This window comes from Bacillus rossius (assembly GCF_032445375.1).
Source record: "Bacillus rossius redtenbacheri isolate Brsri chromosome 4 unlocalized genomic scaffold, Brsri_v3 Brsri_v3_scf4_1, whole genome shotgun sequence".
NCBI lineage: Eukaryota > Metazoa > Arthropoda > Insecta > Phasmatodea > Bacillidae > Bacillus > Bacillus rossius.
The window spans coordinates 5,579,859-5,593,933 of NW_026962010.1; the positions used below are offsets into that span (position 1 = coordinate 5,579,859).

General features: G+C 43.5%; 1 protein-coding gene across 1 annotated transcript in view; it reads right to left on the bottom strand.

Moving 5' to 3' along the window:
* LOC134541655 (dystrophin, isoforms A/C/F/G/H-like) overlaps positions 1-14,075 on the bottom strand; it is a 935,715-nt gene that overhangs the window by 91,190 nt on the left and 830,450 nt on the right. The window contains exon 55 of the mRNA XM_063385245.1: positions 9,230-9,402. Within this exon, the coding sequence (XP_063241315.1) occupies positions 9,230-9,402 (173 nt within the window). The remainder of the gene's footprint in view (positions 1-9,229; positions 9,403-14,075) is intronic.

Consider the following 14,075-nt stretch of genomic DNA (forward strand, 5'->3'; position numbering starts at 1 on the left):
TGCAGCCGGCGTTCATCGATTTATTAGTACTTGTCACGTCAAAAAAAAATCATTATGGAAGCGAGCATGCACTCTTGTCCCCGTAGTTTATTGTTTCAACAAAACGCAGAAATATATAATTGAACTCGTTTGTACAATAATTTATTTAGCTATGTAGTTTGAAAAAGAAATTGAGTTATTTCACGCGGAAAAAAGATGTGATTCATTTTATACGTCATACAAACATGAGTATGACTTGCTAAGCTAATCAGCTAGGGCTCAAAATATATTACCAAAATCTCAAAATTATCAACAATTTAAGCAATATTTTTTAAAACATACAGTTTTAACATTTTTTTTTTTTGGACGATGTGCGCTTCGCTCCCAAAGCCTCGAAGAACACAGATGTAGAACGCGGGAGTTGAATATATAACGATTCCCACCGCTTTACATAATTCACTGGCAGGGCAAGTTAGCATCACCTGGGCATTAGTTGGTAAGGGAGTAGATGTGGCGAGATAGCTCAGCTGACGGGGCAGCAGGGGGGGGGGGGAGGTGCGATGTAGGAACAGCTGGGCTCCAAGTGCTAACTACGAGATCTCCGCGAGGAACAGAGGCTAGATGCAGCTGGTCGCCCTCGCATACTTCTCCTTGGCTAACACTATACGACACGATGCTTCACATACACTTCACACATGACTTCAGTGAACAATTATGTCAAACAGTACACTTCAAAACTAGTCAGTTTTTTTTTTCACGGTGAACGCCGACTGCACACACGAAAAAGCACGACTCTTTGTCACGTTCCGCCTGAGCCGAGCGTACAAGAACCGGCCACCGTGCGAGGAAAATCTTCTATAATATCAAACAGGTTAAGGCGGGCTTTTTAAAAGCAGCAATTAAAAATTTTTCAATTATTTGTCCAATTTCGTCATTTCAAATTAACAATTTATTGACATTGATTTGATTTCAGTTTATTTCTATAAATAATTGTTCGTGATTATATTTAAACAAATTATTTAAATTAAATTTTCAAAAACCGTAAATAATATTTGATAATTAAAAAGTATGCAATTTTTCATCAATGTTTTCTTGCGACGTTATCACGTAAAATTATCGTCCGTAAACCGACTTTACAGACAACCCCCCTTTTTTAAAAATCTCTAATCTCTACTCACTAAAGCTTTGATACCAGACTTGAGTATTCAACGTCAGAAAGAAATAAATGCAGATTCACCTTTGTCTCCGTAAAAATGTAATTATTTATATTAATTATGAAACTTTCTGGGAAGGGTATTACTAAATACTTTATAACCAAAATTTCACTAAACATTAATTTGCAAGAAACTGCCCTCCTTTATCACTCATATTATGCATCTCTACTGTATCGCTGAATATGAAATATTCATTTATTCTTCGCAAAAGCATTTTAAACTGCACCCATTTTTTTAAAAAATTTATTCCTTTTTTTCACAACTGTGACAATAATTCACTTAATTAAACAGAAAGCTTTAATAGTTTTGTGGTATTTTGACTTACGTAAACATTTCAAAAATGGTAAAAATTGACAATAAATTAAAAAAAAATTACATTATTTGTAAAACGTTGAAAATTAAAAGAGCAATTAATTTTAATTTAGGATAAAGTAAAACATTGTTTAAATAACCAATGCATAAAAAATTTACATTTAAAGAAAGATGTACAAATACATAAGTTAAAAAAGTTTATCAAACATTAATTCAATATTAAATAGGTATCTTCATTATTTAAACAAGCCAGCCAAAGATTGACATATTCTTAAACAAAACATGTTTCAATGTTTTAAATTTTTCAAGAAGAATAGCTACTTTTTGGAAGCAATAATTGCAAAACTCTCTGTAAAATTGTTTTATGAAATAGAGGGAAGATGGATATACGTAAATTTACAACAGGGTTTCGCGAATAAAAGGATTATCTCTGTAAATGCTTGGCTGAAATAATTTTAAATCACGACGTTCATCATGGGAAAAAATAAACCAACTCTCTAAAAACTGGTTAAACTCACGCCGAACCACACAGAGCTCGGCAATCGCAACACAGTGTATTTATCCAAGAAACTCGTTGTCTGACACAAGAAACATTTCTCCGTCGAATTCTCCGCAAATTGAATACGATGCAAACGGAGCACTAGGTCTATCACACTGGACTCGCGTGCGAGGCTGCAGGAGGCTGCACGAGGTTGCACGAGGCTGCACGTGTCTGCACGAGACTGCACGTGGCTGCACGAGGCTGCACGAGGCTGCACGAGGCTGCACGAGGCTACACGAGGCTACACGCGGCTGCACGAGGCTGCACGCGGCTGCACGCGGCTGCACGAGGCTGCACGTGGCTGCACGCGGCTGCACGAGGCTGCACGAGGCTGCAGGAGGCTACACGCGGCTGCACGAGGCTGCACGAGGCTGCACGAGGCTGCACGAGGCTGCAGGATGATACACGAGGCTACACGCGGCTGCACGAGGCTGCAGGAGGCTGCAGGAGGCTACACGAGGCTGCACGCGGCTGCACGAGGCTGCACGCGGCTGCAAGAGGCTGCACGAGGCTGCACGCGGCTGCACGAGGCTGCACGCGGCTGCACGCGGCTGCACGCGGCTACACGCGGCTGCACGAGGCTGCACGAGGCTGCACGCGGCTGCACGAGGCTGCACGCGGCTGCACGAGGCTGCACGAGGCTGCACGCGGCTGCACGAGGCTGCACGCGGCTGCACGAGGCTGCACGCGGCTGCACGAGGCTACACGCGGCTGCACGCGGCTGCACGAGGCTGCACGCGGCTGCACGAGGCTGCACGAGGCTGCACGCGGCTGCACGAGGCTGCACGAGGCTGCAGGAGGCTACACGAGGCTACACGCGGCTGCACGAGGCTGCACGAGGCTGCACGCGGCTGCAAGAGGCTGCACGAGGCTGCACGAGGCTGCAGGAGGCTACACGAGGCTACACGCGGCTGCACGAGGCTGCACGATGCTGCACGAGGCTGCAGGAGGCTACACGAGGCTGCACGCGGCTGCACGAGGCTGCACGCGGCTGCACGAGGCTGCAGGAGGCTACACGCGGCTGCACGAGGCTGCAAGAGGCTGCACGCGGCTGCACGAGGCTGCACGAGGCTGCACGAGGCTGCACGCGGCTGCACGAGGCTGCACGAGGCTACACGCGGCTGCACGAGGCTGCAGGAGGCTGCACGAGGCTGCACGAGGCTGCACGAGGCTGCTCGAGGCTGCACGCGGCTGCACGCGGCTGCACGAGGCTGCACGAGGCTGCACGCGGCTGCACGAGGCTGCACGAGGCTACAGGAAAGCTCGGATGTCCCTCTGCCCGTTGACGACCAGACAACTTGCTCGACGCACCTAAGGTATCCCCGACAGGCCAGCATCGCGTTGAAGGGAGAGATGAGGACCACCTTACCTTGCTGATGTTGGATTATGACATGCCGCAAAAAAAATCGTGTGAATATATTTTTTATTATATATTTATATTTCTATCTCTGTATCGGTTTTGTTTCACACTGTTTAGAGGAAGTGTTCATACCTAATTATATCTCGGCTGCTAATGCCATTATGAAAAGAAATAAAAAAACATGTATATCATGAGCAAAACAGTGTTTAAAAGTTATATACTCTGTTCAGTTGCAAGAACCCAATGGTTGGGCAATGATCAGGGAATTGCAGCTAATAGAATTTTTCTCGGCACCTACTGTCATTATAAAAAAAAACATGTCTTTCAATAGCAAATAACTTAGGTGTTTAAAAGTTATGTACTCTGTTCGGTTGCAAGAATCCCAATGGTTGGGCAATGATCAGGGAATTGCAGCTAATAGTCTTCTCAGCGCGGGCTGCTTACATCAGACAGCTGGGAGGGATTGCTGGTTGCTCGCGGCGAGCTTGCAAGAGATAATCCGAATCGATCAGCGCCGAGCTCCTATAGAAGCAAGCGCCGGAGGGGCAGGGGTGGGGAGGAATCACGAGGCTGGGGTCGGGCTAACCGGAACAGATTTGATCCCAACCACGCGATCTTCCTTCTGCGGGAGATCAATTTAATCTCAATCGGCGAAGAATGTGCCCAACCGCTGCACGACCCACGGGGAGTTAATTTCAAAACCTGTGCATTAATTAAACACGCTGACATTTTTTACCAACCAAAAGAGAATATTCGGTTCTTTAATACCGAACAGAGGGTCTGTTGTGGAATAAATCGGATCCGCAACCAACATAATGCATGCATTTCTTTAGAACAATTGAGTGAGGATGACGCCCCCGTAAGCCCCAAGGGAGCGTCGCAAACCGCGAACAACTGCCGGGGATTACCTGGTATAGTGTATCGCCATCCGACATATCAGAAAAATAGGTTACGGCACACAGTTCACCAAACCTCTCGGCATTCAACACGGGTATAAAAAAATCAGGGCTTAAATTAAACAGCGAAAGAAAGGAATTTGCTTGAGAAAGCACAACTTTTGCGGCAAGTACGACAAAACATTATTTATTAATCTGAACCTCTGAAATCAAACTATTACAAGCATTAAAAGAATATAAGCATTCGCCCGTACATATTAACTAAATCGGGCCCGATGCTATAAACTATATATATATATATATATATATATATATATTCATACCCAGCACATGATAAGGAAATATAAAAATACCCTAAACTTAACATCAGTTACAATAGACACCTTATAGTGATTTAAAATCTCTGATAAACCAAGTTAAAGCTAGTTAACACCTTCCTTGTTACGCGATGTGCTCAAGTGTTCGGGGGACGGGTACCCTTAAAACGTTCAACGCGAGTCTCTACCATTTAAATTTCATCATAAGTTTCAATTATTTACTTCCCGTGTCCATATCATAAAGTTGTTAAATGTAGCTGGGGAAAAACAGACCTCCGACCACTCTCAGGCTTGATTAATTATTTCTGCCACCAATCTCTTGCAGCATAACCCCGTTGCACAAGGGGAATCACAAGGGAAGTCACTCACGTATCGGCTCGTCGTCTCCGTTGGATTAGCGAATCCTCGCTAAACCCCCACTGGTCCTCAGGCCAGTCGGTGTTGACGGCTATACTAGCCGGAAGGAGCCTCGTTCCGCCGCGATAGTACCGCGACTATCTTCTTGACGAGCTTTACAGCTACTCTTGCACACAGATACCCACGAGTTATTTTGCTGCCCAAGCCGGCCCCACACTCGCAAAAGTCATTTTTTTTTGCGAGGCCGCTTGCGCGGACCACCTCACACTCCGGCCCGTCGTCCAGAACAGTTGATCGCCTGCCTCCCCTCCCCTCCTTCAAAAAAGGGAGGGGAAAAAGTCTGTCTCCCTCGCGCGCATGCGCGCTGTGCTCGTGATTTGTTTCATTTTACCCCGATCACCACTTGTCCAACTTTGCTATGTCGCATTAATAATTAAAATAGTTTTATACAAATGCAAATATATAACTACATTATAAATATAACTAATAAACACAATTATTTAATGATATTCTCACTAACTGTTACCAGGTGCTCCCGGGCGACACTAGCGCTGAAAAACGTTACCAATATTTCAAAAATACCGCCGTACGGATAACACCAATACTCAAATAAACTATACTAAAGGAAAACTATAATATAAACTTCCTTTTAATTTCCTTGTAAAACGGTACCCCGAGAAAGGGGTACAAGGAAAATATAATTTTCTAACAATTGAGTGAGGAAAAGATAATTTTCTATGTCACTTTATGTTCAGGAGATTGAACTGTTTTTATAATCTTCAAAAATAAAATTTAAATAAACCCTTACCTAACTGGATAACGTCTACCAAATCAGAGTTGTTCGTGGGCATTATCGGTAATGCGTGTGTCAGGTAGCTGGTTCGATGATAAACCCGGTATCACAGATACAGTATACCATAAAAGAATGCCCCAGTGTTTCAATGATATTTTATAACAGTTTAATTTATACTGTAAATAACAAATCATACATTAAATTGAAGATAAACTAATCTAGTTTTCCTTACAAATGTCCAATATGTGCACCTTTAGTTATACCAAACATGTCCAACCTAAGTCCAATTCTTCTCTCACTTTGGTTACACTTTGTTTAACACTACCGGAGAAATGGAAGTAAAAGCCCCTTGAATGCTTTGTCTCAACTTTGGCAAATCATTAGGTAGCAGCGGAACGTAGACACGATCTTTTATAAAGCCCTTAAGGGGCCCGCCTCGTCAGGGGTGTATGTGTGTTAGTGAGGCGGGATAATAAGCGCAACGCTCGCGTCTCCGCAGGGCATAAATGCTGATGTCCTCTCGCCAGAGACATCGCTTCTTCACAAGTGTATAGCTTGTATGTAGTCCTCCTGGGATATCGGTAGCAATCCTCCACGGCGCACAGTTCTGGGTATAGGCGTGACGATATGTAAGTACAGTGTGATTCGAGTGGTTGACAAAAAGTGGCCGAGCATGGATAAGAACTTCTACACTTTGAAGAAACTATTTCGTGATACTGTGTTTACATGATAATTCGACGCATTCAGACGAGGTCTGTAGTACTTGCATTTCGCCATTGGCGTGAGTCGGCGTGATGTGACCGCATGAATTTGTCTGTGTTTTCATTTACTAGCCGTATACGCTCATTCTTTGATAGTGTTAAATCAGCTGAGAAGTCATTCTTTTGGAGGGACTTAACCATCTAGAATATTGCTTGGACCTTGATTTCTGAAGTGACTAGCCGGATCGCCCTGTTTCACCTGACTTTAAATGATTGATGTACTGGTTCTCCGCTTGTGGGCGCCCAAGTAGCACGTTAACGTAACATCCGGCAGTATTCCCTTAGAATGCATTTCCTGTGATCGTATTTATGGTTGTTTCACTTAGGAGCCCACTGTCTCCTACGAGCCACACACCCACCTACGAGCCACACACCCATCTAGGAGTCCAACATCTCAAGACGTTCCCACCACCAGCTCAAGCAGCATCCTGCTATCCTTCCCCCACAGTTATGACAGGAATATCTGACTCGGGTCTTTACTTCTAATGATATCTAATGCCTGCTTGCTTGTATGAGGGAAATGCACTTTACCCAATTCCCAACTAAACTGGTCAATTGATACAAACACAATTCCCAACTAAACACAGCTCAATTGATACAAATTATCACAATAAAAACATATTTATGAGATCTCTTGTGCGCTTTTGAACACGACATGTTAGTAAGCAAAGTGCCGGAACTGTCCCGCTATACGGGGCTGATTGGTCACAGTGACTTGCAACGTGACACAGCCTAGCATGGTTGAATGTTTGAGAACTTCATAAACTGTTACTTCCATACACAAGAAGGTGTCTACAACGTGCTGCTGTTCTCAATTAACGATAAAGAAACGGCGCCTAGGAAGTCCTTGTCTCCAATGAATGTAAAATGCCTTGTAAACAAAGCACCGTCTTCAACGAAATTGGGCTCTAAATATTTCAACAGACATGTCTCGCCCCGTGGGAGGATCGTACAAGAACTGCTGGTCCCTCGAGCAGGCTCGTACCAGAGTTTCACATGTCCACGTTTAACTGCGTTCCCATGTGTGTGCACGCTTGCGTAAACCGCCCACTGCACCGCATTACCTCGTTAGTGAAGGAGTGCCGTCATTTACGAATTTGAAATTCATAAATGCGATGCAACAACGCCGACTACTCCGAGAGCCTTGTAACGAGATGTGCCCTCGGCGTCGAAGGCGGCCTGGCCCGACTTGTCGGTATTCAGGGTTTCTGTGCCTCGCAGGCCGCTGGAATCCACAATGAGGGAGGGTGGGAGTCAGGACGTTACACAGGGGTGTGGCGGCATCCGAGGAGCAAATATTTGGCCAGCTGCCTGCACGGCCCGAGTTAGTGTGACGTCGTGTTCGGGGTCTCGTTAGCGCCGTCTGGGGCAGGGAGCCCCCAATTCCCCCCCCCCCCCCCAAGGGGCCCCGCGCTCTAGAGCTACAGCATTCACATCCCTCGACTCATTGTTGCCTGTTTGTATGAATCGCACCACACATGTTTTAGAAACATAAATGGAGCTTCCCTGAGTCTTTCTCTGTACTGATAGTCGTAGCGTATTTGCTTGCAAATGCAGTCAATCAACTGTGAGTTTTGTTTGCAGCTCAAATCTAGGGTATCATGAATAGATCTCACGTCCAAAAACAAATACCTATTTTAAAAAAAATGTTATAAAATATGCTCTCCGGCGTGAATGTCTGGTTATGAGACTGCATGGTGGAGGATACACGTGACCCGCCGAGACCGCTCCTGGGAGTGGTTACCACTCTACTGCTTCACTCGGTCAAGGCAAGGCGGGGAGCTCAAGCGAAAGAATCCCACACGGAATGAAACATGAAATAAGAAGGTCACCTTGCTTAATCCCGGCGAAGCGTGGCTTCCCCAGCAGTCGGGAAAGGGGGGGGGGAAGTCATCAGAGCGGGCCTCCCCAAGTGCACTCTCGACTGGGTGAGAAGGGGGGGGGGTGACAGCCGGCAGGAAGTATCAAAGAGGACAAATTAAAATACAATTTTCTCGAAGAGAAGCAACGCGATAAAATGCAAATCCTCCACGGGAAGTGTTAACTCGACCTCGTCTCGCGGAGATGACAAAACGAGTCATCCACTCCTGCGCGGTCCCTGACAGACGAGAGAAGGCGAGAATCTGCCATCTGCTCTCGCAACGTTTCATCCGGAAGAATGTGGCTTGAACAATGTAAAAAAAGGAGAAAGGAGAAAGTCTTCGCTAAAATTAATATCATGGTAGTTTAGAAACGTTCATCCGAAAAATATGTCATGCAACTAACAAAATTAACTTTTAAAACAAAACAAAAAATCACGTATTTGAAATCATAGTACGTGCCATCCAATAAATGGCATTTAGTCAGTAAAAATAAACAAAAATAAACTCTTTCATTTTTGGTATTGACAAAATGACTTCAAGAAAGGATTCATTCAAGCGCCAATTTCTAACAACCAAACACACACCCATATCATCTTAAGCTCAGCAGCTATTGTCTTTCATATTAAAACCAAAGAAGCTACGAGGCAAATGAGATTACCAAATGATCGCAATTTAAAGAATTGTTACATAAACAAGTAAGAAATCATTCCTTAAGAGTTCCTCAGAAAATCTTCTGTTGTACAAAATTTCGCTCGTTGTTGAGCTGATGGCCACGAAGCACGCAGCCCTAGACAGAGGGAGAGGCACCAAGTCTATGGCCGAGGGAGAGGCACTGACCTGATGGCCATGCTCTTGGCCTTGAGGTGGTGCCAGCGCTGGTTCATCTCGTCCAGGCGCCGCTGCAGCATGACGGCGTCGTCCTGCGACGCCAGGCTGCTGAGCAGCTTGCGGCCCGTGCCGTTGAGCGACGAGAACACATCGCGGTGCGTCTCGATCTCCGACTGCAGGTCCTGCAACAAGCAGCCCGCCTGCCGTCACCGCCGTCGATACTTCTCTGCATCTGCACCACCTTTTTCTTTTCACGTTACAACTAGTCCACAAATAAAACTGCAAATAATACAAACATGATTTAAATTTACACCCATAAAACAGCCATTGAATGATTATCAATATTCACTAGTGATAATGAGTATGAATAACCTTCATTATCTGACTAATATGTTTGATGTGTACATATCTTAGCTCATGGTATACAGCTTTTGGTAGGAGTAACTTTGTGAAAATGGAACAAGTATATGAACGAAAATGTGACACAAAGATTCCGGACCCATGTTTAGCAACGTAAACCTGCATTTAGTCACTTTCGTACATACCAAACGTATTGGTGTGCCAAGTGAAAGTTTATGATAGTGAAACAACCCCGTAATATATTTGGTTAGCTAAAATAGTCACAGTAAAAACTAATCTCAAGGTTTAAAATACCTAACATAACTGAAATTTCAATTATTATAATAAATATTCTCTTTCTATCTTCTCAATAGACTTAATAAAACAGCGGTTGAGCAAGCGTTTGTTGGCCACAAGGGAAGTGGCTCAAAACTCGTCAATGAGATTTTTTTTACTCTTAGTAGCATTATAAAAAATAATGTTGAATCAGGTTAATAAGTTGTGCCGCCAATTAGCATTTTTTGACACAATTTAAATTTGAATATTGAATCATAATTTTACCAGTAATTTTATAACTAAAACTTAAAACTTTTTCCGCTTCCTGTACACTACCACTTAATCTTTGTCGGGCTTTGTCTCTCCAATCTGTTCTCAGCGCCAGATCTGATTTTTGCCGAGTCTCTGCGAGCCAGCATGCGTCTCGTCTTATCCCCGCTTTGCTGCACGCCCGTCGCCTGTGATTCTCCCTGTAGCCGTGACAAGTACTGTTATTCCCTGCAAGCTATCAGAGCAGCCCGTTTCATAGAGCCATCCTTTTTTCTGACATGATCACGAGTCGTTTTACTCAACGTCCCGGCAAGTCTCCGGCCTCTGTAGAGTTTAATTTCCCACCGTCGTGCAGTTTTCCCCTCCCCCCCTTTTCCTGCCTTTCCTGGGAACACTGTCCAGAGCATTGACGGCCAGTAACCCCGGCTTAAGTCAAGGCTAGCCATAGGTCTCCAAAAGTACCGCTTCTGCCCTCTCTTGGCGGAATTGTGAGTTATTTCCCCCGGGTGTTTGAACACCTGCTAAATGCCTGCCCCCTTGCGACTCACGCCACAAGCAGTGCCCTGTAATTCTTCTGCAAGCCACCAGAGTGCTGCACTAGTCTACCCCATAAGCCCCATGCTTTGGAAGGAGCCTCGTGCGAGAGATGCGCTAGTCGATATCTTCTTGGTTCGGACACCCCTCAGTAGATAGCGCTGCGATCGTCCACTAACACCAACGTCGAGATATCGAAGTCAGTATTTCTCGACCCGCCTCCTCTCCTCGGAAATCTTCGGAACCTTTAGGTCCGGAAGCCGAAGTCCCTCCCCCCTTTCTTTCGAAAGCAAGCACCTGTTTTAATTAAGAGTCGCTACCGCCACGCAGGGACTTCGCGCACTGCTATCAGACTGATCATCTCGCGTCCTCAGCCAGCCCACAGCAAGACTTCACTTCTGCCGTCATACGAGAATGTAGTCGTCTCGTAAAGGGATGTTTTCCCTAAGTTTTTTTAGACCTTAATTAGTCAGTCTGTGTTTCCTATGTAGAGAATTTTCTATTTTGTTGAATTATAATTCCTATCATTGATGAGTGCATCCGCATCAACCACGCTTGTTCGGGACTGTCTTCGCTCACCTCCCAGCGGGCACACGTGCTGAGTGCTACGAGCTGCACCTGTTCTGGTGAGTTTCGACATACTTTCTCTTCCCCGACCATCACCGTTTTTGTGGGCATTTTTGCCTGTTTGATGACTGTCAGTGTTCCAGGTCTAATCATGTTCGATTTGGCTTGTTCACAGGCAGGGTTCAAGAGCCAGAGCAAGCATGGCGACCACATGTTTTTTTCCGGTCCTCGGACCCAGGACTGCTATGGTGCCCTGGTAGTCCAACTCAAACGTAAGACTTCATCTTCGGCCACCCAGTTCCACACATCATATTGCCAAATTCTCCGTTAGACCTCCAGCGTGCAAAAATGCGATAATTAGAGAACTTTAATTACTCGACGTGCCCAATCATTATAATCCTGAGATTGTGTATTCTAATTGTTGATAGTTTATTCTTACTGTTAATTGTATATTCTTAATGTTAATTGTTTATTCTTATTGTTAACTATGGTGGAAGTCAACTCGTAATATTTTTTACAAAGGGTCGACCCCATTTACCAATATTAACCCAATTTGTGTAATAGACATTGTAATGGCTAACGAATAATGCATTAGTCAAATTATGTATGTCAAGGAACTAACCTTTTTATCATGTTTATTGTTATAATGTTTGTTGGCTCAGTTTCCAGTAACTATAGAAGTAAAATAAATAGGTGCACAGATATAGACGAAATTGCATTTGTTATTTATATATTTGAAACTAAAATATTCACCAGTCTCCCAAAGTTTTTCCAAGGAGACTTTTACGTTACACCAGTGTAGAGGAGAGTATGTAACAAAGTTTAAGGTTGTTCATATAAATTATTATTTAAAATCTTGATTTCAGTCGTTTAAGAAAAAAACCGAACATACAAAGATATAGTTAGTGTTATAATGTGTTTTAAAATGTGTAAGTTAATATTTTAGCAATGCCATAGACGTATAACTTATAACGTGTGCGGAAACATTATAGCGATAACTTTTTAATGAATTTTAACAAGATGGGCAGTATTTTAATAACAATTTTTGTCGAAAATTAGGTCCAAAGCCATGATTTAGGAATTTTTTCAAGTCTTTCTCGTTTTTAATGGAGCCGTTTTTAATAGTTTAAAATTCCTGTTTGTTTCGTACTGTCATCTGCGGTTGATGATGGGAAGCAACCTGTACGATTCAGGCAGCGAATGCTAGCGGCGCGCGCAGAAAGTGTGTAATTCGCGTCTAGAAATTTAAGTATGTACTTGAAAAAGTGAATATTTTATTGTTTAGTATATTTATCACTCTCGGTATTATTTTAAGGAATTCTACTTTAAATTTGGCGTCCGAGTTATGTTAAGTTTATTTGCAATATGAACAACATGGGATATCATGAACTTGCTCGTTACCGGCCAGTACTGAAAGACGCGATGAATTTTTTTTAATGTATTTCAGTGTGCGGTCGAGGTCACTGAATTAAAGAGTGTATAATGTACTGGCACACATAAATAATTATAATGAAAACAAAATGTCTGACTGAACTTATTGCCAACAAAATGACATTTACTGTCATAGCAAATGAACACCTAACATGTATGCATTGCAGCCACCCCCATAATGTAGTGGTTAGCGTACTACACTTCTAAACCTGAGGTAGTGAGTGCATTGTTATACGTTTTTACCATACATTTTACGAAAAGTACCTGTTACAAATTATCTAGCGATCTTCGTAAACTTATCTAACTGCATCAATGGAAAAAAATTGTCTTTTTAATCTTACTGGCAGGCTGTGGAAATATTTCATAAAACAAAATACTAATTATTCGTAAATTTGACAAACATGTCATTGTGGCGCTAACACTTCATAGCACTCAAATACGGTTTCTTTGTAAAAACTACAGAAATCGCTGTAAATGTACTATAATTTGTAACATAAAAAACAGATGATTCGTAAATAGTAAAGGCACTGCAATAAATACACCATGGGTCATAGCCCCGCCTCCGGTATGCGCGCATTTTTAAACCAGTTTCTAAGTTGTTCCCGCGCCAGGGTCCCTCACAGTCCACGGCTGTTCAGATCGAGGAAAATTCATACAATGAAAATCTCACACAGAGTCTCTAAAAATTATTCACTGCCGAATTATGTACACGGTAGTTCAAACTGATTAAAACTTTAAGAAATTAAATAATGCTGACACGAACAGTTTGCTACTAAAGTGCATACCTACATTAATACAGGAAATAAAAATACAAGCAAGTTAAAACTTAAAGAAACAGCTAAACACGTAGCCAATAACTTGTTATTACATCTTAGTTGGAATTGTATGCTGCAGTATTAAATTTTCCAATGATTCTGTATGGAAGTACCTAAGTGATGACTATCCAAAAACAATATCCCATCATACAGCTCAACATTTTGTAATTTGTTAGTTTGAAACATCTTCTCCTAAACATTAGACATGTCTTACTAAAAAAGAACACAATAAAGATAAAAACTAGCTCGTCTCGAAGGAAGGTTTCGGATTAAAGGGCTGTGTTTGTTCGCGCAGATTACATCGATGTTGTTTTTCGTAGTTCTCAAAGTAAGTTCGTGTATCAGGGAATCCACACAACGCTTGCAGCTGGGAAGACGGAAAGTGGAGCAGCAGCTGTAAAGCTGCGGGCACAATGCAGCCCTGCGAGATGCAAGAATCCGGGCACTACGTCAGGACGAAGCGCAAGGCGGCCGGTGGCGGATGACAAATGCTGCCCCAACTCCGCCGGATTAGGGAGCGCGGTAAATAATGGCGGAGCGCTCAAAGAGACGCAAGTCGCCCGGAATGCAATATCCAGGCGACCGCAGCCGGGCCATGTCTCACGTGGCGTGCTCCCTGCCAC